Consider the following 24,571-nt stretch of genomic DNA (forward strand, 5'->3'; position numbering starts at 1 on the left):
ATATTGTTACAGATCACCAAACAGTTACACACTGCTGTTTTTACAGAATCCTGTACAATTACACATTCCTCTAATGTTACAAACCCCCATAATGTTACACATCACTATAATTTTACAGACGCTTATTATGTTACATAACATGATAATTTTGAACTACTATAATGTTGCATCTAAAAAATGTTTATTATAGAGCATATGTGTTTATAATGCTACATACCCATATGATGTTACAGACACCAATAATGTTACACATCCCTATGCAGTTACAGACCCCTATAGTATTACACACCAACCTACCATTGTAGACACTATATATTGCAACACTTCCAGAACTATTATCCCTATGCTATTGTAGACTACTATAGTGTTATATGTGTGAGATCTTGTGGCACAGTGGGTAGCATCCTGACCTCTGGGCTAGAAGCTCTGGGTTCAAGTCCCACTTCAGGACTTGGTCATGGAAGGTGCATTCATAATATGGCCAAAGAGGTTGATTATCAGCCTGTAAGTCCTTCTGATATGACTAATAGCAGGTAGTAACAGTGGAAAAGTTTACTGGTCAGCCATACTGCAGAAGGCAATGGCAAACCACTGCAGTACCTTGCCAGGCATAATCATGGATGAAGCCCATGGTTGCCAATCCTCTTAGGGCATGGTACCTGAAGCAGAGGGATACTGTTCTACATCACTAAGGTGATCTATGCCCTTAAGCTGTTCTATATCCCTATACTGTTCTTTAGCCCCATGTTGTTATATTTCTACATACTGTTATATGTCCCTATACTGTTCTATACCCCTATACCGTGATATATCCATATACTGTTCAATAGCCTTATGCTGTTGTATATCCCTACACTACGACATATCCCTGTACGCTTATATATCCCTGTGCTGTTGCATACCCCTATACTGTTCTACATCCCTATACCCTTATATATCCCTATGCTGTCCTCTATCCCTATACTGTTCTACATTGCTACACTATTCTATATCCAAATTCTGCTATGTATCCCTTTACTCTTATATATCCCCGTGCTGTTCTATATCCCTTTACTGTTCTGCGTTACTGTACTATTCTATATCCCTATAGTGTTCTATGTCCCTGTGCTGTTCTATATCCCTATACTGTCGAGCATTACTATGCTATCCTATATTTCTATACTGTTCTATATCCCTATACTGTTCTATACCCCTATGCTGTTATATACCCCTATACCATTCCACATCCCTATACTATTCTATATCCCTATACTCTTAAATATCCTTATGTGTTCTATATCCATATACTGTTCTATATCCCAATACTGTTATAGATTCCTATACTATTCTATATCCCTATGCTGTTATATATCCCTATACCATTCCACATCCCAATACTATTCTATATCCCTATATTCTTAAATATCCCTCTGCTGTTCTATAACCCTATACTGTTCTATATCCCTATACTGTTCTATATCCCTATACTGTTCTATATCCCTATACTGTTTTATATCCCTATACTGTTCTATATCCCTATACTGTTCTATATCCCTATACTGTTTTATATCCCTATACTGTTCTATATCCCTATACTGTTCTATATCCCTATACTGTTCTATATCCATATACTGTTCTATATCCCTATACTGTTATATATCCCAATACTATTCTGTATCCCTATGTTGTTATATATCCCTATACCATTATGTATCCCTATACTATTCTATATCCCTATACTCTTAAATATCCCTATGCTATTCTATATCCCTATACTGTTGTGCATTACTATACTATCCTATATTTCTATACTGTTCAGTATCCTTATACTCTTAAATATCGCTATGCTGTTCTATACCCCTATACTGTTGTGCATTACTATGCTATTTTGTATCCCTACATTGTTCCATATCCCTTTACTCTTACAGCACAGGGGCATAGAACATTATAGGGTTATAGAATAGTACAGCAATGCAGAACAGTAAAGGGATATAGAACAGCATAGGGATATGTAAGAGTAAAGGGATATATAGCAGTGGCATAGTGCTATTGTCACTGGACTGGTAATGCAGAGGCCCAGGGTAATGCTCTGGGGACCCAGATTCAAATCCAGCCATGGCAGATGGTGGAATTTGAATTCACTAAATATCTGGAATTTTAAAAAGGTCTAACTATGACCATATAACTGAAACCATTGTAAACATCCATCTGATTCACTAATGTCCTTTAGGGAAGGAAATCTGCTGTCCTTACCTGGTCTGGCCTACATGCGACTCCAGGCCATTAATAAGGTTGACTCTTAGAAATGCCCTCTGAACAAGGGCAATTAGGGATGGGCAATAATTGTTGGCCTAGCCAGCGATGCCCGCATCCCATCCCATGAATGAATTTTAAAAAACCCTTATATACCTATGCTGTTCTATGCCCCTATACTGTGCTTTCTCCATATACTGTTCTGCATTACAATACTATTCTATATCTATATACTGCTATATATCCCTGTACTCTCATATATCCCTATACTGTTCTATATCCCTAAACTCTTATATACCCCTATGTTGTTCTATACCCCATACTGTTCCATATCCCTATACTGTTCTATATCCCTATGCTGCATAACTATACTATTCTCTATCCATATACTGCTCTATATCCCTATACTCATATATCCCTATGCTGTTCTATATCCCTATGCTGTCCTATATATCCCTATACTGTTCTATATCTCTATACTGTTCTGCATTACTTTACTATTCTATATCCCTGTGCTGTTATATATCCATATGTGGTTCCATATCTCTACACTGTTCAATATCATTTACCTGTTCTATGTCCCTGTACTGTTATATATCCTAATACTGAAATAAATACAGGAAGTACTCAACATGTCAGGCAGCACCTTTGGAGAGAGAAACAAAGTTAACATTTCAGGTTGATGACCTTTCATCAGAACCCCAGGCCCCAAGCAGGCAACTTAGACCAGTTCTACATCCCAATATGGTTATTGGCCCCATCCTATTGTACACATTCCATTTATTTTGCAAAGCCTTATAATGTTATGTAACCTATCATTTATATACAGCTTATCTGTGTACACTTTATATCTGCTGTTCATGTTCCCTACGCATATATCCCAGTAATGTCATGTGACAATGTTTCTGATCGTGTACATATATCCTCGAAGTGACATGTGTCTCTTTGTTCTCAGGGTGAACGTGGTTTCCCAGGTGAACGCGGAGCTCCAGGTTCTCAGGGACTGCAGGGTCCTCGTGGTCTCCCAGGTACTCCTGGTGCTGATGGTCCTAAGGTAGGATCCTACCTTTAGTCTTACAAAATTGAATTTTGTATTTGCATTTCTAAAGATCTTTCTCTAACACAGGCCCTTGATTCATTTTGTAGGGTGCAGGTGGTGCTCCTGGTCCCAATGGTGCTCAAGGTCCTCCTGGTCTCCAGGGTATGCCAGGCGAGCGGGGTACTGCTGGAATTCCCGGTCCAAAGGGCGACAGAGTAAGTTTCCTCTCTTGTCCCTTCCTAATCCTAAATTGCAGCCAGTTTGATTAATAGTCAACATTTACCATGAGTGAGTCCTGCTGCTCAGATGTAATATTTATTACTATTTGCATTTGTTGCTGTTATTACAGTTTTTTTATTATTCTAAGCTTGAGCTCCGACATCTTTTCTTTAGAAGAGATAAAACTTTGAGGAAACTCTGCTGAGTTTTCAAGATTAAGAAGGGAACTGACAAAACTAATTAGGCAAATTGCTCAGTAGGGGACACAGGTTCAAAATTAGGAAGTTAAGAGTAAGCAGGAAAGTTAAGCAGCACTTTTTCACTCAAAGGACAACATAGTAGCAGAACAAGTTATCTGACAAGGCCATTGAAGTGGACAGTATCAACAGGATCAATAGGTAGCTGAATGTGTAGCTGGAAAGAAAAGGGACTAAGAAGGCAGCAAGCAGATAAGGTTGATCAACTATAAAGGCCCAGCCTTTTTTGAATCTAATGGTTTTTTTCTTGTATCTAAAGTTTCTTACATTCTCAAACTCCGATAATCACTTTGAACATGGGTAGTGTATTAAAAGGGATAAATTTAAATTATTTTCTGATTCACACAAAAATTGAAGAAGAAAATAAATCAGTCTTTATTAATGTAGTGTAATTCATGTCAATTTTTAAGGAGAGATTAGCAAGTAAAGCAACTGACATTACACTGTCTTTCATTCTCTCACAGGTACAGCACTAATTTTTCCCCTTTTCATTTGTCTCTTAGGGTGACAACGGCGAGAAAGGTCCTGAGGGTGCACCTGGAAAAGATGGCGGACGAGTAAGTGAAATGCTCCACAATCAAGTTTTCTACAATCAAGTTTTCAATTTGTGTTTGTTTTCTATTGGGTTGCTGAAAGGGTCTGGGACGTGCTACAAGACATTGTGAATACAGGAGAATTTGACTTGCGTCAAATTCCACCCTGTATCTGATTGTGCTAATGCACATGCTCATGTAATGATACTGTAAGATATAGCCCACATGTCCATAATCCAGGTATGTATCTACCTACCTATAATAATAGTCTAGCACCTAGCATGTCATCATACCTGAAAGTGTCATACATGCAGAATCTGTGCTACACTTGCACTTAATTGGCTCACATCAATGATTCATAAAGCAACAATAAATCACAGCTGAACAGAAACAATGGCCGGGATTTTCAAGCCCTGCCGTGGCGGGCTTCCCCGCGGAGGATGCAGCGAGCCATGGGTCCCGACAGCGGTAGGGACCAGAAAATTCCGGCTTATCAGAGAAAAAAATAGCATCTTAAAAAAAAGAACAAAAGCTAGTAATTTTCTACTTATTTTTTCTGACCTAGAGCCAGAAATTTATAAACAACGGCCAATCTATATAGAAAAAAAAATTCTGTAATTGATCCCAGGGTTTGCATTATTACCACAATTAAATCTTGTTGACAGACTCATACATACCTATTTAAACTCCATTGCTTGTAATAAAACAATATTTGCATTACCAGGCCATATTAATTTTGTGAGCAGGAATTGGTAGAGCTATAAGCTGGCAGTTCAGCTCATGAGTCCATTGTTACAGTAATTCTATTTGGCAGCAAGTTTGCATGTTGAAATCAGAGTTGCCATCTTCAAATGAAAATATATCTATTGTTCTCAGGAGTAGCTGAAGTATTAGCGCAGCCACAATGAAACTCAGTTTTCCAACTTCTTTTAGTTTTCCCCAAGCAGTCTGGTTAATGGAGATGTTTCCTCTTCCTATGGGAGTGCTTGGCATCTACATTTGAATCAAATTTAATTCACAAATGCATTTTTTTAAACAAAGTTTACTTCCTACAGCATTGTTTATTCTGCCATTTTTCACCAATCCTTTCCTGGAGATTCTAACTCTTGCTGGGTGTGATTCCACTTGTTCCAACCACCCTAAAATACCTTGCCCAAATGGCTAGTCTTCATGGCTAGACGGTGTCTTATAGACAGTGGGGAGAAATCACAGCTGAGTTTCACCCCAGTCTCCACACTTTCCAGCAGGAGTCGCTGGATAGCAATCAGGAGAAGGAACCCTGAATGATTCCACCACTCCAACGACCTAAAGTTACTGACATCACTTGTAACACTCCTTATTGCTGAACTTAGCCAACAACATAGGACAGGGGATGGAACCTGGGCATTTCTGTTCCTTGTGGCTGATCATCAAGCCAACAGTTGGGTTGAGATCATGCTGTGCAACATTATTGGACCCAGTACACATCTATATGGAATTCCTCTGCTCTTGTAACAGAAGTTACAAGACAAATAGTGAACAAAGGAATTTCTCACCACCATGTTTGTTGGAGTGAGATTTCATCCCAGTTATTCTTTTAGTGTGACCTGTTATGTATATTACTGTGATGGGTGGTAAAATCCTCCTTATTAACATTTCTCTGAAACCAGATTCCAATTATTGTAAAGTTGGCTACACTTGAATATTTTACTTGATTTTCAGGCTCTCCAGCTCACAAGCAAACAGTACCATTGACTGGAAGATGCCTCTGTAATAAATGTGGTCATCAATGACAGTGCACGTGCTCGTCAGTGTCCACTGCAGCCTCACTTCATGAAACAATCTAACTGTTTTTTCTCTTTCTATTCTAGGGCTTAACTGGTCCAATTGGTCCTCCTGGCCCAGCTGGTCCCAATGGAGAGAAGGTAAAATCACCGATGAGATTTATGTTTGCGCAAACCATGGAGAACTCTTTTTAATAATATGTAAAAATGAAAGTATATTAACAAAGAGAACAGATGCCTGATTGGTACAGAGGCTAATTATGTGCTGTTGCTTCTCACTTTAAGAAAGGAAATATTCGAACGCTTCAGAGTAAACAAAGTTCTGCTGTTCATCACTATAGCTGTTTCCTATATCTCAGTAACTCTTTTCTCTTGTGTCCCCTTTAGGGTGAAGCAGGGCCTCGTGGTCCCACAGGTGCTGCTGGATCTCGAGGTGCTCCTGTAAGTGTAAAGGGTTTAATTCCTCTGTTTCTGTTAAAACCAGAGCAAAACTCAAGTAATATCCTAGCTGTGCTCCTGAGTTTATGAAAACTCACTCTGAGAAGTTCAGATAATCAAACATTACTTGTTGAGTATCTACTTCTGATGTTAAAGTTCCATCCAACAGATTGAACCACTAATGTTCATGACATTAGTGGCAAGGGAGCTAGATGCTTCTGGTTCAAAATCAACCTGAATTGGGTCAACATGCATTGATTTTGTTCTGCATTGACGAGATCCTGGGTCAATTTGCATGACACATGCTGGCTGGTCCAGGAAATTAAGCAAAACAGTGTAGCTTGACAGATCACTTGAGGGTTGACCAGGGTGAGACTGCACTATAAATGAATGCTCTTGGATTGGGGCACCTGAAAAGCATAATTCTAAAAAAATTGACCTTTGAATTCAAAAGTGCATGTATTTCCTTATGTCATTGTTGTGCACCCGATGACACTGCAACCAGTATTGTAACATTATCTAACCAACCCCCAAGGAGAACTTGACTCCGGTTGTTCCTATCAGTATAGTCTCGTGGTTTCTGAGATTCTCATCATCATTAGCCCTTGTACATGCTTTTGTAGCTGTTGCCATACATTCTTTAATATTAAATCATTTAAAATTTATCAGAAATGAAATATAATACTTCAGATTACATCAACAATCTATTAAAATCTTAGATATGAACTCATTTTATATTAACTTTTCCAATATAAATGCCTATGTAAATTTGCCATACTATAATTACGCTCTCCTTTCAATGGAGGCACTGCAGCACCAACACTGGTGAAAGAATCTAATCAAAGCATGACAAAGTAACATAAGCAGTTTCCATTGTAAATGCAGATATATGTGGCAGGATTTTCCGCACCCACTCGCCACCGGGATCTTCCGGTCCCGCCACAAGTCAATGGACTTCTGGCTGGGGCTCCTCCCGCGATGGGACCAGAAAATCCCGGCCATTAATTTATTTAAAGAAAACAAAAACAATAAAGGCAGAATTTATTATTTAAAATGAGGGCTAACCCCTGCCCCCTTCACCTGAAGAAGACTCCCATGACTCCCAATATGCAATGCCATTGACTAGTTTACTATAAATTTTGTTTGGCTGTAGATACAAAGTATTTCAAGTTAGGTCCTTTCAGTGCAGATTTACCTTCCTGTTTCATGTGATGCTATTTGGGGATCTCTCAGTTTTTGCAGGTGTGAAATGTAATTGATAATACAAGTGGGAATCAGGCTGAATATAAAAATTTCAGAGAAGTGAAAAATAAATAAGAGCAGCAAAGGGAGAGAATGAGGACAGACTAGCAACAAAGATAAAAGGAAATCCAGAAGTCTTCTATAGGAATATAAATAGTAAAAGGGTGGTAAAAGGAGGAATGGAGCCGATTAGAGACCAAAAAGGAGATTTACACCTGGAGGGAGGGGCATGGCTGAAGTTTTACATAGATGCTGCCCCAAATCATAGTGAAAAAGGTGTTTGAGACACTGGATGGACTAAAAATTGATAAAGAGGAAGTATTGGAAAGATTGGCTGTATTTAAAGTTGATGAGTCACCAGCATCAGATGAGATGTATCTGAGGATACTGAACGAAGTAAGGATGGAAATTGTGAAGGTATAAGCTTCAAATCCGCCTTAGATACAGGGGTAGTGTCAGAGGACTGGATAATTGCAAATGTTACACCCTTGTTCAAAAGTATGTGCTGAGGCAGCACAGCTGAATTGTGTCCTTCTGTGTTGTGACTGTTTTATGATTCTAATTGGCTAAGCATGAGAAATAACCTTTTGAAGTACAATCCCCCAACCCCAACATCATCAGTTTATTCAGTGCTGTCACTGGTGTCTGTGTGTAACCTGTCTATTTCTGTATTTCAGGGTGAACGTGGTGAGACAGGTCCTCCTGGCCCTGCTGGCTTTGCTGGTCCTCCTGTAAGTATGGACTCAGAAACAATAAGATAATGGTCATAGCAAATTCTAGATGCACATAAGGGGTCAAATTCTACCCAACAAAGATAAATGGTTCTATGTGAAAGTAATTTCTTTGTACAAGTCCTTCAGATGGGTGACCTGGTCAGCAAACTCTCCTCAAAAACTACCAATCCCAGTGAAAATTCAGTGCTCATACCCCCACTGGGAATTGCAAGGTCATACTAATATCCACTTATTGGGTGTAATTGATACCATTTGTCCCAGCAGCTGAAGGGTAGGTTTATTTGTCAAAGTCAGTAAGGTAAAATCTCCTGCTGGCTGTTACAGATAGGATCTCCACCCACCATCCCCAGCTGGTGAAGAGTAGAATCTCATGAAGCTGATGGAGGACAAAATCTATCTTTGGTGATGGAGAACAGCATCTTCCTCGATACTGAGAGGTTGCAGGTCCACCTAGGATCTCTGCTGTGACTGATAAAGGGTACAATCTTTTCCGACTCGTGAAGGTTGGACCACCGGCACCCTGCCTCCCATAGCCCCCTGACGATGCAGGCCCAGTTGCCCATTCGTATCCCTACCCTGGCTGATAAAGGAAAGAGTCTCTCCTGGCTGATGGCCACATCTCCCTCGAGGATCCCTGACCTGTCTGATGAGGGAAAGGATCTCCCTCAGCTGATTGTCAGCTCTCCCTCTAGGATCTATACCCTGGCTGAGCGGGAAAGGATCTGCCCTGGCTTGTGACCAGATCACCCTCTAGGATCCCTGACCTGGCTGATAAGGAAAGAGGTGTTCCCCAACTGATGGTCAGATCTCCCTTGAGGATCCATGAACTGGCTGATATGGAAAGAGCTGTTCCCCAAATGATGGTCAGATCTCCCTCTAGGATCCCTAATCTGACTGATAAAGAAAAGGATCTACCCCAACTGATGGCCAGATCGCCCTTGAAGATTCCTAATCTGGCTGATATGGAAAAGGATCTGCCCCAATTGATGGTCAGATCTCCTTCCAGGATCCCTATCCTGGCTGATGAGGGAAAGGATCTACCTTGACTGATGGCCAGATCTCCATCTTGGATCCCTGTCTTAGCTAATGAGGGATAAAATCCCCACTCCCTGGCTCATGGAGGCCAAATTGCCATCTGGAATCCTTTCCTTGGCTGATGGAAGCTAGTTCTCTATCTTGGTAGGCTGCCTTGACTGATGAAGGCAAAATGTTATCCTAATTTTTTGTCTGTTGTCTCTAGTTAAGGAGCCTCTTGAGTCAGCTAAGGTCGCATTTTCCCAGTTACAGGACTCCACAGTGAACTCTATGCTTTTGATCACATCCTGCACTTTTTTTCTTATAGGGTTCAGATGGTCAGGCTGGTCCCAAGGGTGAACCTGGCGAAACTGGGCAAAAGGGTGATGCTGGTGCTCCTGGTCCACAGGGTCCATCAGGTGCTCCTGGTCCACAGGTGAGACAAAAATGTATTATAAATAGTTCTGTTAAACCAGTTAATTTCTCTAGTGGAAACATAAATTGACATAAATTCACAGTGAAATCACTTTCTCTTTCCTTTTTTCAGGGTCCAACAGGTGTTACTGGACCTAAAGGTGCTCGTGGTGCCCAGGGTCCCCCTGTAAGTAAGACTTTCTTCAATTAAAGCTTTAAAATCAAATGAAAATGGATAAATATTACCCTTGATAACTAACAAGCTCTAAGAATGTTGCTTTGGCAACCAGCCATTTCTCAGAATTCTAGCCCCCCATTTATATGTGTTTTACAGACATCAGTTTAAATGTAACTGTCTTGTCCTACATACGTGGATAGATTGTTTGATATTCAAAAGTTTTTAATTCAGATAGCTGTTGATGTGCAGGTTTCTGTTAGTTGGGATTTGGATTTGGTTTAGGTGGATCCTGGAGATGGGATCCAGGAGCCAGTAAGTGGGAGTCAGAAACTGGTCACTACTAGGGGTCTTCAGCTGGAAGTTGACATTTGGGAAGTTGGTGTTGGGAGGCAGAAACCAGTTGGAATCTGGGAATGTAACACCCTTATTCAAAAAGGGAGGGAGACATAAAACAGGTAACTATAGGTCAATTAGCTTAACATCTATCATTGGGAAAATGTTAGAGTCTATTATAAAGGATATAATAGCAGAGCATTTAGAAATACATAATATAATCAAGCAGAGTCAGCATGTCTTCATGAAGGGGTAATCATGCCTGACAAATTTATTAGAATTCTTTGAGAGGAAACAAGCAGGATAAATAAAGGTGAACCATTAGATACAATATATTTGGATTTCCAAAAGGCATTCAATAAGGTACCGCACATAAGTCTAATAATGTGGTGTTGGGGATAGCATATTAGCATGGATAGAGGATTGGCTAACCAATAGAAGACAGAGTTGGCATAAGGGGGCATTTTCAGCATGGCAACCTGTAACTAGATAATCTTAGAGTAAAGGGGCACCCATTTAAAACAGAAATGAGGAGGAATTTCTTCTCTCAGAGGGTAGAGAATATGTGGAACTCTTTACCGCAGAGGGCTGTAGAGGCTGGGTTGTTAAGTATATTCAAGGCTGAGATAGACAGATTTTTAATCAGTAAGAGAATCAAGGGTTATGGGGAAAAGGCAGGAAAGTGGAGTTGAGGATTACCAGATCAGCCATGATCACATTGAATGGTGGAGCAGACTCGATTGGCTGAATGGCCTACTTCTGCTCCTACCTCTTATGGTCTTATAGCTTGCAATGGGGAGTTGCTAGGAACTGCTAGGAGCAAAATCTGGAAGCCCACAACTGGGAGACTAAACCCAGGAGCTGGGAGCCCAAAGTGTGGAGTGTGGTTCTGAAAACCAGAAGCCAAGAACTGTGAACCAAACACAAACATCCAACAATTATGTGTTAGGAGGCAGGAGCTGGGAACTGAAAGTTGGGGACAAGCAGCTGGAAACTGCTGAAGCTATGAGCAGATTGTTGGAAGTTGGAAGCAAGTAGTTACTGGGAACATGAGTTAATATGACCAGTTCCAAGTTGGAAACTGCTGGAAACTACTGAGAATCAGAAGCAAGCAACTGTCTCTTAAACTTATAAAAACCTTCAGCTACTTATTATTTATCTTACCTTTTAACTGTAGTCATCTTCAGGCTTCCACAGATTGAACAGAGCAGTTTCCTGTGTCAGCTGCATGATGTAAATATGTTGAAAATGCTGAAACAAATCTGTGGTATTGTCTCACTGCTGATAAATACAGCACTTGTATTACACTTGAAGTACACTACTTTAGGCCAAAATGTTGCCCCTTTCTTTTGATAGCCACATATTTCACCAGATTGTTCTAAATGACAGAAATCACTTTTGGAATGTCTGTTTGTGACCCTATTCAGTGACAGTAAGATGTTATAAAAATCCAGTCACAATAGGTATTGTACATCACACACACCATACAGCACATTGAGCAGAACTGACCACTGTAGATAACATAGAGAACATTGTGTCATCAAATTTCTTACATAATCATCGACTCTACACACCATTTAATCCCCTCCCACATCCCCATGTACACTCTCCCCTATCACTGACTCTACCCACCCATTTAATCCCCTCCCACATCCCCATGTACACTCTTCCCTATCACTGACTCTACCCACCCATTTAATCCCCTCCCACATCCCCATGTACACTCTCCCCTATCACTGACTCTACCCACCCATTTAATCCCCTCCCACAGCCCCATGTACACTCTCCCCTATCACTGACTCTACCCACCCATTTAATCCCCTCCCACATCCCCATGTACACTCTCCCCTATCACTGACTCTACCCACTCATTTAATCCCCTCCCACACCCCCATGTACACTCTCCCCTATCACTGACTCTACCCACCCATTTAATCCCCTCCCACATCCCCATGTACACTCTCCCCTATCACTGACTCTACCCACCCATTTAATCCCCTCCCACATCCCCATGTACACTCTCCCCTATCACTGACACTACCCACCCATTTAATATCCTCCCACATCCCCATGTGCATTCTCCCCTATCCGTGACTCTATCCACCCATTTAATCCCCTCCACATCACCATGTACACTCTCCCCTATCACTGACTCTACCCACCCATTTAATCCCCTCCCACAGCCCCATGTTCACTCTCCCCTATCACTGACTCTACCCACCCATTTAATCCCCCTCCCACAGCCCCATGTGCATTCTCCCCTATCACTGACTCTACCGACCCATTTAATCCCCTCCCACATCCCCATGTACACTCTCCCCTATCACTGACTCTACCCACCCATTTAATCCCCTCCCACAGCCCCATGTACACTCTCCCCTATCACTGACTCTACCCACCCATTTAATCCCCTCCCACATCCCCATGTACACTCTCCCCTATCACTGACTCTACCCACTCATTTAATATCCTCCCACATCCCCATGTACACTCTCCCCTATCCCTGACTCTACCCACCCATTTAATCCCCTCCCACATACCCATATACACGCTCCCCTATCACTGACACTACCCACCCATTTAATATCCTCCCACATCCCCATGTGCATTCTCCCCTATCACTGAATCTACCCACCCATTTAATCCCCTCCCACACCCCCATGTACACTCTCCCCTATCCCTGACTCTACCCACCCATTTAATCCCCTCGCACAGCCCCATGTACACTCTCCCCTATCACTGACTCTACCCACCCATTTAATCCCCTCCCACATCCCCATGTACACTCTCCCCTATCACTGAATCTACCCACCCATTTAATCCCCTCCCACATCACCATGTACACTCTCCCCTATCCCTGACTCTACCCACACATTCAGTCCCATTACTGTACCATATGTGGACTCTGCCCATGCATTTAACCTCATCCAAATCCCACGTACACTCTGCCATATCATGGACTATTCCATGCTTCTAATCACCTTACAAAGGCTACCCCCTCCTCTGGCCCCTGTAACAGAGGACCATCATGTTAATAATCTCAGTCCATACCCATCCCAAAGCCGACCAATTGTGTACGAGCTCGACATTTTGATTTGAACACGGTGACCTTGTACAGAGGGAAAAGTGCATGCAGGTCAACATGTTTAGAAGTAAGGAGGAACAAGAGCGAAAAGCTCAAAGGCATAATGTTGGTAATTAAATAGAGAGAGATGAGATCACTATTAAAATTGCAATGTGTGAGGTATAATATGAAACAAAGTTTTAGTGGTACTCTAGCTCAGCCTTCATGTAAATTGAATTGATTTCTCATCTTCAACTTTTTTTTCTCCTTCTTAGGGCGCAACTGGTTTCCCTGGTGCTGCTGGTAGGGTTGGTCCACCTGGTCCTAATGTAAGTAACATTCAGGGTTATATTGTTTGTGGCCGTACATAAAAAGTATGGGAAGTAGGCAATGGTTAAAACAAAAGAAACACCAGGTGTATTTTTTTTAAAAAGAACTCAGTGGCAGCAGGGCATTACAATTAGTATCAATGCTCTTTGTTAGGAAGAGTGAAAATTAGCCAAGGTTCCTCTTACTGCTCACAGTCCACTGTCGTCTGCTGGAAAATGAGTGTGAGCACATCAGGTGAAGACAGGACCAGGCTTGGCTGTGATACTTTCTACAGTTGAGTAGTCTTGACTCACTGCTTATGCTCACACATGAAAAATGGAAACTTCTGTGTGTGCAATGATAAGCAATATTACAATCCAACTAAATATACTGTAAGTTTGCATTGTCTTGTGAAATTGAGGCACAAACTTGAGTTGCAATTGGCAGAATGTGAAAAATGTACCCTATCCAAAAGGCAGAATAAACAATTATAATATACAGTGGAACTGTTGTTAAAATAGAGGAAACCAATTCACACCCCTGGTGGATAATGGAAAGTGGTAGGTAATTGAGGATCTGCCATATTTTGTCTTGCATGTGCTGTCCAGTACTACCCTTGCTGTGAAACTGAAGACATATATAATTCAAATATCAGAAACCTATACAGATATCATTCTCTGGTTGTGAGGCCAATTTATGTCAGATAGGAGGAGGTTGGTTTTAGGGTTGTCCGGTGTATCATGTAAGGCTTTATCCTGAAAACTCTCTAACAGATAAGCAGGAAGAATGGGGGGAAGGGTTGGAGGGGTGGAGGGTTTTAATTGGAACATGGATATGGAGGTCTCATTGTCATTATACTATAAATCCAGAAACTAATGAATAAAATTAAATGACCCAAAGGACGTCATTTTAAAATAGTGGGTTATACAACAATTCAGTGAATCTTAACTGTAGCCAGTATTAAAAGGCACATTGTATCATTTTAACTTTTACTAAAGACCCTATCAAGATTCCTTTTAGTTGGTTTCCTTACAATCCTGTTGGTAAGTTTCTTCATTTCTGTTTGTTAATGGTTGCTCTCTTCCTACAGGGTAACCCAGGCCCAGTGGGTCCTCCTGGTGCTCCTGGTAAAGATGGTCCTAAAGGTCTGCGTGGTGATCCTGGTAATGCTGGGCGTGCTGGCGACCCTGGTCTTCAAGGGCCAGCTGGTGCTCCTGGGGAGAAAGGTGAACCCGGTGAAGATGGTCCCCCTGTAAGTATAGACTGAGAGAAAGTAAAATATTGACGGGCAGTTAGTGCCTATTTATTGTTTCATTTATAGTCAGTGTTAAAAACTTTTCTTGGTTCATTATGTTTTCATGCTATCTACTGCTTTTCAGTGTAAGATTCATGCAAATAAGTGTTGTTTTTCATTCTCTGGTAGGGTCCTGATGGTCCTTCAGGTCCACAAGGTTTAGCTGGTCAGCGTGGCATTGTAGGTCTTCCTGGTCAGCGTGGAGAAAGAGGTTTCCCTGGTCTCCCTGGTCCTTCTGTAAGTATAGCATGACATTACATAAAACTGACTCTTTCCATTTTAAGTATAATTAGTCCCAACATCACCTTACTGAGAGAAATTATTCACTCACCGTTGGGCCATGTTATACTCTCAGTAATGGTAAAGTTAATCAGACTCAACAATGCCCATACTCATGAGATCCAGAGAGTTATTGACTCGAGGTAATACCCATTAATAGGTGTTAGCAAAGACTAGTTAATTATAGAAGTAAAATGGAACATAAAGTATATACTTCACAGTGACTAGATATTCACTGAGTAATATTAAAACTTATAAACAAATCAGATGATGTGCAGTGCACAAAGCAGTCCTGTAATAAATACAGGACAGATCACAGAATCACAGTGCAGAAGAGGCCCTTCGGCCCATCGAGTCTGCACCGACACGTGAGAAACACCTGACCTACCTACCTAATCCCATTTACCAGCACTTGGCCCATAGCCTTGAATGTTATGATGTGCCAAGTGCTCATCCAGGTACTTTTTAAAGGATGTGAGGCAACCCACCTCCACCACCCTCCCAGGCAGCGCATTCCAGACCATCACCACCCTCTGGGTAAAAACGTTTTTCCTCACATCTCCCCTAAACCTCCTGCCCCTCACCTTGAACTTATGTCCCTTATTATCTAGGGTTCTGTCATATATAATGTACAGGTATCTATTCCGTAATATTTAGAATACTGTTTGTAACATATGCAGTGCAGAAAACAGGCCTGCAATATATGTATATATATATATATATATATAGTATACATAGTACAGTGAGCTGTCCTATATATGCGCAGTCTGGAGAGTATTTTAAAATATCTACTGTGTAGAGATCAGTCCTGAATATAGACAGGATAAAAACAAACTAGGGCATAAATACATTATAGAAATCAGTCCTATAATATACAGTAGAGAGACTAATCTAATACCTAGAGTATTGAGACAAACCCTATAATGAGTACATTATATAGACTGGCCTAATAATATCTTCAGCAGAGAGACTAGCTCTTTAATATATACAGTATAGAGACCAGTCCTTTTAGCATAGGCATTAAATATTAATCTAATATGTACAGCTTGGAGACCAACTCATGTAGTATAGACCCTAGCTTAATTTATATTAAATGGACACCAGGACTGTAGAAAGTACAGTATATATAAGCTAATCTAAAAATTAATTAAATCTAAAAAATATAGAGGGCAGCCCTGCAATATAGACAAAATAGAAACCAGGCCTGTAATAGACACATTATAGACACTAGCCTTGCAGTATAAAATTATAGAGACTAATCAAGTATCTACAGTATAGAAATCAATGCTATGATATATACAGAATAAGGGCCAGTCCATTGTATTGACAGTGCAGAGACCAGCTCTACAATATGGACAGTAGAGAAATTAGTACTGTATACTGTAAGCCAATGATGCATTGTGTTGGAACACCCGATCATATATACAATATAAGAGATCAGTTCTGTATTATAGGCAGTCTACAGGCGACAGAACCTCTAATACATTGTACAGACTGACCTTCTAAAATTTATAATATGAAGATCACCCAGTAATGCATACAGTGTAGAAACCAGTCTATAATGCATAATAATTGGTATAAAAATCAAATTTGTAATCTAAATTAGTAATAATGCAGTTATTACCATTCCTGTAATATATGCAGCATAGAGACTGGCCCTAAAGAATGCACAGAAAATAGCCTGGCCCTATAGAATGTGCAGTATAGTGTCCAGTCCTGTAGAATGCACAGTATAGAGACCAGTTCCACAGAATGTACAGTATATGGCCAAGCCCTATAGAATGTATATTATAGGGCCCGGCCCTGTAGAATGCACAGTATAGAGACTGGTACTGTAGAATGTACAGTATATGGTCTGGCCTTTTAAAATATACAATGGAGTTTAGTCCTGTAAAATGTACAGTATAGAGTTTAGTCTTGTAAAATGTACAGTATAGAGATTAGCCCTGTGAAATGTACAGGATAGAGGCTTGTCCTATTGAATGTATAGTACAGAAAACAGGTTTGTAGAATTCTCAGTACAGAGACCAACCAAATAGAATGTAAAATATAAAGACGGGCCCTACAAAATGTACAGTATAGGGTACAGCCCTGTAGAATGAACAGTATGGAGACCAGCTCTGTAGAATGTACAGTATAGAGAAGGGCCCTATGGGATGGACAGTATAGAAACCAGCCCTACAGAATGTATAGTATAGGGTTCAGACCAATAGAATGTACAGAATAGAGATGGGGCCTATAGAATGAACAGTAAAGACTGGCCCTATACAATATATAGTATATTGGGCAGCCCTATACAACATACCGTATAGGGTCCTGCACTTTTGAATGTCCAGTAAAGAGACTGGTCCTGTAGAATGTACAATCTATGCTCTGGCCCTATAAATTGTAGAGTATAGGGCCCAGCCCTGTACAATGCATAATATAATTTTATACTGCAGGGCTGGGCTCTATACTGTGTATATTACTTTTTACTTTATATATTACAGGCCTGGTTGCTATATTTGTCTATATTGCAGGGCTGGCCTCTTTTTTAGAAAAATTAAATTTTAGATTGGCTTATATATACTGTACTTACTACAGTCCTGGTGTCCACATTATATAAATTAAGCTGGGAGCTATACTGTCAATATTGATCACAGCCCTATAGAATGTACAGTATAGACACTGTCCCTGTAGAATTATAGTATAGAGTTCAGCCCCATAGAATATATAGTCTAAAAACTATCCCTAGAATGGTCAGCATAGAGACTAGACCTGTAGATTGCAAAGTATAGAGACAGGTCCTGTTGAATGTACAGTTTAGAGACTGGCCCTACAGAATGCTCAGTGTAGAGACCAGGCCTATAGAATGTATAGTATACAGACCAGCCTTGTAGAATGTACAGAATACACACCAGCCCAATAGAATGATTTAATAGATGCTAGCCATGTCGAATGTCCAGTATAGACACCGGAGTTTTACAATGTATGGTATAGAAGCCAGCTCTATAGAATGCAGAGCATAGAGGCTGGCCCTGTAGAATATACAGCATAGGCACCGGCAATGTAGAATGTACAGTATTGAGATCATTGTACAGTACAGTGAGCAGCAATATAGAATGTACAGTGTGGAGACTGATCGAATAGAATATACAGCATAGGGACTAGTCCTTTTGAATGTACAGTATAAGGGCCAGCTCTGTAGAACATACAGTATAGGGACCAGCCCTGCAGAATGTACAGCATGGAGGCCAGCCCTATAGAATTTACAGAATGGAGATCAGCCCTGTAGAATGCAAATTATAGAGACAGCCTTTCAAGATGTACAGTATAGGGACTAGACCTATAGAATGCATGTTATAGTGACCAGCCCTATAGAATGTACAGTACAGAAGATCACCCTATAGAATGTACAAAATAGAGACTGACCCTATAGAATGCACAGCATTGGAACCAGCCATGTAGAATGTACAGAATAGAAATTAGCCCTATGAATGTACAGTATAGGGGCAAGCCCTATGGAATATACAGTATAGGGACCAGCCCTTTATAATATACAGTACAGGGACCAGCCTTGTAGAATATACAGTATAGGGGCCAGCCCTGTAGTATGTACAGAATTGGGACAAGCCCTGTAGAATGTACAGTATAGGAGCCAGCCCTGTAGAATGTATAATATAGGGACCAGCCTTGTGGAATATACAGTATAGAAACCAGCCCTATAGGATGTACAGAATAGGGACCAGCCCTGTATTATCTACCGTATAAGGTCAAATCTCTAGCTGATCCCATTATGTCCTGTGTACTGGATCACGTGTAGTGGATCAGAGCTTGCTCTGGACCAAATTGTGAACTGGATCACATAATCTACTGCTTATTGATGCCGGCTGGATCACACATGAATACTGGAGCATGTTGAGTCTTGGGTTCCAATGGGTACTGTATCACATTGAGTACTGATTATATTGTGTACTGGATCATGTTGAGTACTGGGTCATGGTGGTTATTGGATCACGATATATGGTGGCTTCACATTTTCAAGATAACGACCATGACTCAAACTCTGAAAACAGTTTGATGTTTATTATGTACATTTAAATGTAAAGTGTATGCTGTTAGAATGCATGGTGAATGTTTCATAAAACTAGGTTCACCACACCATCATCCAGCAGATACTGGTCAGGGGCTATAATTATTTGTCTTTAAGAGCTGCACTTTAAAGGCTAGCAAGTACTGTTTTTGCACTAATGAAGGTTTAACTGAGCATTGCATAAGGTTTGTAAGGGTTGCGAAGCTCGAGTTGGCTGAATTTTTTTCCAATGCAAGATAGCATGCGCTATAATGATCGCAAAATGCAGCATCCAATGAAAGCAGAGCATCAATAATCGTTGCCAGCATCTTTTTTAAAGAAAGGTTTGTATACTGCCTTATCATGTCTCGCAGAAGCAGCTCAAAGCGCTTAAGAAACAACAGTTTACTTTCGGAGTGCCATGACTGTTGTTATGTCAGCAAATGCGGCAAGTCAAGTTGCAAACAGCAAATCAGATGAATGATCAGTTAATCTGTTTTTGGTGGTGTAGGTTGAGCGCTAAGCAGCCGCTTAAAGCATTGAAATTGCGCATGTCAGCCCAGTGCAGCTATTTCCACAGCAATTTTCTTCGGACAATGGAGTGTACCAGACACAGGAAGTACCATTTTGACAACCAGGCGCTAAAGGCTTTAATAAAAGGAATGAGCGAACAAATACCTGCATGGAGGGCCGATCCTCCACAAACACCTGATTCAGCAGGTATGGAAAGAAATCGTGGAGCATGTAAATGCTGTTTCCAGAATCCTCGGGACCTGGCAAGATGTCAGGAAGAAGATGGCAGATCTCAAGAATTCGGCTAAGGTAAGTCAATAATATTAATATGCACCTGCCATAAGTGGACATGCAAGAAAGTCAACCCTGGCAAACTTCTCATCCTTTCCTGCTTCTCTATGAAAACTGGTATGCAGAGGTTAACCAGTGCAGCACTGCCATGAGATACAAGGGCTATGAATGGTTAGCATGAATTGGGATATTTATGTATAAGAGAGATGTAGTTCTGAAGTGTTTATGCAAATTTGTGTGTACTGCAACAATTCCAAAAGGGGATTTAGATAATGACTGTTTAGAAGTGAACCTAGCATGGTGATACCCATTTAATGAAAACATCTAGTATGTCACAGAAACTGTACAAATGCATGACATTGTCAGTGCTCTGTGTACATTCAATATATCAATACTGTTCTTCTACTTGCAGGACAAGATGGCCTTCAATCAGCGAGAACAGTGCTGCACTGGACCCATCCAATACAAGCCCCCTACCCTATCCAAGAACGCCACTTTGGAAATATTACGCGGGGAGAGTATAGAGGGATTGGGGGACGACAAAGCTGGAAGCTTCCGATGAGTTCATGGCTAGTACTACAATATTCATTTTATATAATTTTGTCCTGTTGAATGACTGTCATTCAGATACATGCTCAACCTAAGTAACAGTGCAGATAATACCATGGAATGACATATTATCATCTCTTTTCACAGAAATGGAGAAACAGAGTGTAGCAACAACTAGTGTCTGCAAAAAAGGTCACAACACACAGCACTCTGTATCACAATCACTCTCTGCCAAACGTCAAGAACAGTTACACAACCCATTGGATGTAGATGGTGAGGTTCAGGAGGGGTCTTAGGGTAAGTCACAACTCACTGGTGAGGAGGAGAAAATAGTGTTGGCAGACTAGGCATTTGCTGATCAAAAGTCCAGCATGGTTACTGGCCCTGCTGCAACACTAAGGGATTTTGACCACATAGGACCTGCTTACAATCAGACATTGCTGTTTGAGCAGATTATCCAGCTGAGCTACTTGTGTCCATGGAACATTCACTGCAAGATCTTGAAAGGATTGTGGAGAAATACACTACCTAGATCTGTGCAGTCATAGAATGATTATCTGCACTGCTGTTGTCCATGGAGAGTATGGTAACTCTAGTGGCATCTGCAGTGGAATTTCCAGAGTGCAAGTCATAGGCACAGTGGGGACATCTCTCATGAATGTTCACACTACCACTATAGAAACCTTGGACTCAGATCTTAAAGATGCTCTTTTTTCCAGCTTCAGCACACTTGGAGATTGGACACAGAAAACTTTGAGTAAGGATTCACAAACCTTATAGATGCCCAAAGTTCTGTTCCCACAATCAGTGGACATTTTCAGGGACCGCCCAGTGGCAGGAAGTGGTTAAAGAACAGATTACTGGTTCAAATGATGACCCAGGTCATCAAGCATCCCTGCACAAGTGGCAGAAAATAGACAGGAACAGGTGGCAAGAACATGACTGAGCCCATATGCAAAGCTACTGGAGTTCTTACAACATGGAAGTCTCATGCTACTACAATTCTGACAAACTGACAATGGAACCCAGCAGCCAGATAACTCACCTATTTCTTCCGAGGGAATCACTGAGGAGGAGGCGAGGTCGGTGTTATACTCCACAACAATCCACAGGTACAAAGTGCAAGCAATGACTAAATTCACTGAACACACAATGGTTGGAATAAAAACACTGGATTTAATTTGTACATTGTTCTGTGTGTTTCTTTGCTGGCTCAGTGTCATAGTTTGTTTTATAAAGCTCCTGTGAAGAGCCTTGGGATTTTTCATTATGTCAAAGATGTTATATAAATATAAGTTAAATATAAGTTGTTGTTGTTGTTTATTTATCTACGGTCAGAATATAACAGGATCCTGGATTCAGAAGGGAATAGTTGATATTTGAGGATCTGCAAGGGAAAGTGCAACTGCAGCTGGTTTAGGGGTGTGTCATTTATATATGTGGACAGCACCACCACTTACTGGAAGACAATTTGGATTGGCGGTTGTGTACCAGCCTTCCCTGCTGCACTGCTGGCTCTGCAGCTGCTTCTTTGTTCACACTCAAACTTTTGTCATGTCTTTAGCATTCTGTTCCTCCTCCATGGTCTTTGCAAACTAAAAGAAAAAAAAACTTGCATTTAAGTACTCACCTTACATTGTACCAAGTGTTTCATTTCCAATAAATTGCTTCTAAAGTGCAGTCGTTGTTGTTACCTGGGCAAATGTGGCTGGCAATTTTGCGCACAGCAAGATCGCACAAATGACAAATGAGATATGTGACCAGTTAATCTGCTTTTGGTGGTGTTGGTTGAGGCATAAATAATGGCAAGGACACCAGGATAGCACCATGGGTCTTTTGCATCCATCTGAATAGACAGCACTCCCTTAGTACAGCACTGAAGATTTAGTCTAGACCATATGCTCAAGTCCTGGAGTGGTGCTTGAACCCAATTGAGACAAGCTGGCAGAGCAAAGTTATTTAGTTTTTATTGTTACTTATGAGACCCTGGGAGGGCTGTATTGTAAGGTATCACTTGATCAGTAACGATACCTGAAACACTGCTTTTAAGATCCCAGTGGTATGTTCTATAATTATCTTGGCTGTAATAGGGCCTTCATTGTACCCATAGCTATGCTGGATATCATGAATCCTGCTTGCTGAGAGTGCTGTTGATCTCCTAGGGACCATTCTTCAACTCCTTCCCCTTCAAGTAAAGGTAGCAAAGATGACTGCCTTAAAGTCAAGGCATCATGAGAGTTCTTGGAGAAGCAGGGATTCCATTGCATCACTCTGTGCTGGGGAGCTGTACGCCAACTAGACTATGATAGAATTAAATCCCTTTCTGTTCATGTAGGGCACAGCATTGTCTATGGGGATCCAAATGGCACCATGGGTACCATCAGCGATTCCTGGACTCTGAAAAATCCAGCAGACTTGTAGAATTCTGCAGCCTCATCACATTGCTGCTGTTGATTTGTGGCTGAAGTGGCGGAATCTGCTGAATAATACACCTATCACCTCCTTGATACATCAGTGGTCAGCAAACTGGCCTAGTCCTCACCTGCAAGGACAAAGACTTTGGACACATTGGTCATTGGTTGTATCCTACGAATGTAACTAGAAGTCATCATTGAGGAGATGGCACTGCTTTATCAAAGCCTCCTAATTTTACCCTCAGCTCCCTATGCCAACATTGCTTAATTACTCACGTCATCGTGCCTGGATTGTAGTCCAATGTGTTGTGTACCAGTGCAATGCCACTCTCATCCTTATGGGCAATCTTACATCCAGGACTGTCACTTACGCTCTTGCTGGTCCTCTTCAGCCAACTGAATGCAAGTGATGCACTGATTCCAACATATGTGCTGTCCTAATCAGCTGCAGTTGTAGCTCTCTTCTGTAGCAGACCTGCAAAGTGAAGCAAGGGTGGGAACACAGTGTATGTGAAAAATGGTGCGAGTAGAATTTAAGGACCAACTGTACAGGATTTAACGAGGTTTACACATGGATTCAGCGCTATAACACTGAATAGCCACTTCATCCCGGCAAGAAAGATGGACTGAGAGTGTGCTGTACCACTACACTGCTGAAATGACCAACACCTGGAACAGGGATGTTAACAGTCATTTCCAACCTTAAGATATTTGAAAAACTGATGCATCAAAGACATCCTGATATGTAACCCCCATTTTGCTTTTCCCTCTAGGGTGAGCCTGGCAAACAAGGAGCTCCTGGTTCCGCTGGCGACCGAGGCCCCCCTGGCCCAGTTGGTCCACCTGGTCTTACTGGTCCTTCTGGTGAACCTGGACGTGAAGTATGTAAATATTTTATATTGTGATTCTTTAAATGGGTTAGTTTGTCTTGTGGTCTATTGTGAGTCTGACTATCTTATATCTCCTGACAGGGCAACCCTGGTGCTGATGGTCCTCCCGGTCGTGATGGTGCAGCTGGTATGAAGGTAAGATAAATAAATTGTGTATTAACATCGAAGGGAATTAGTGAGTTTTTTTCACAATGGGCTTGAAATTAGTCATAAATAAATTCAAAGACTTAGTGAAGTGGATTTGTGAACATTTTTTTTTTGAGTATCAAGAAGTTAGTTACAAAATAAAGCTCCCTCTGCCCCAGACCTATTGGATTTGGATTACCAGTCATGTGGAGGTTAAACATCATCATGGACTGGTTAGGCCAAATAACCCATTTCCATGTTGTAATTTCTAAATAATTCTATATAATTCTATGAAACTATCTGAACTCATATGACATAGGAGTCTACAGAAAATTAAGTCTTTTAACTCATCAGTCTGGGCTAGATTTGAACCAAGGGCCCAGGGACAAAGGGCA

General features: G+C 41.1%; 1 protein-coding gene across 1 annotated transcript in view; it reads left to right on the forward strand.

Annotated features, from left to right (window-relative positions):
* The window catches only part of LOC121273278 (collagen alpha-1(II) chain), an 88,996-nt gene that overhangs the window by 52,230 nt on the left and 12,195 nt on the right, over nt 1–24,571 (forward strand). Inside the window, exons 33-45 of the mRNA XM_041180343.1 lie at nt 3,188–3,286; nt 3,379–3,486; nt 4,251–4,304; nt 6,131–6,184; nt 6,431–6,484; nt 8,401–8,454; nt 9,800–9,907; nt 10,019–10,072; nt 13,736–13,789; nt 14,860–15,021; nt 15,193–15,300; nt 23,934–24,041; nt 24,132–24,185. Coding sequence (XP_041036277.1) covers nt 3,188–3,286; nt 3,379–3,486; nt 4,251–4,304; nt 6,131–6,184; nt 6,431–6,484; nt 8,401–8,454; nt 9,800–9,907; nt 10,019–10,072; nt 13,736–13,789; nt 14,860–15,021; nt 15,193–15,300; nt 23,934–24,041; nt 24,132–24,185 — 1,071 coding nt within the window. The remainder of the gene's footprint in view (nt 1–3,187; nt 3,287–3,378; nt 3,487–4,250; nt 4,305–6,130; nt 6,185–6,430; nt 6,485–8,400; nt 8,455–9,799; nt 9,908–10,018; nt 10,073–13,735; nt 13,790–14,859; nt 15,022–15,192; nt 15,301–23,933; nt 24,042–24,131; nt 24,186–24,571) is intronic.

This window comes from Carcharodon carcharias, chromosome X (assembly GCF_017639515.1).
Source record: "Carcharodon carcharias isolate sCarCar2 chromosome X, sCarCar2.pri, whole genome shotgun sequence".
NCBI lineage: Eukaryota > Metazoa > Chordata > Chondrichthyes > Lamniformes > Lamnidae > Carcharodon > Carcharodon carcharias.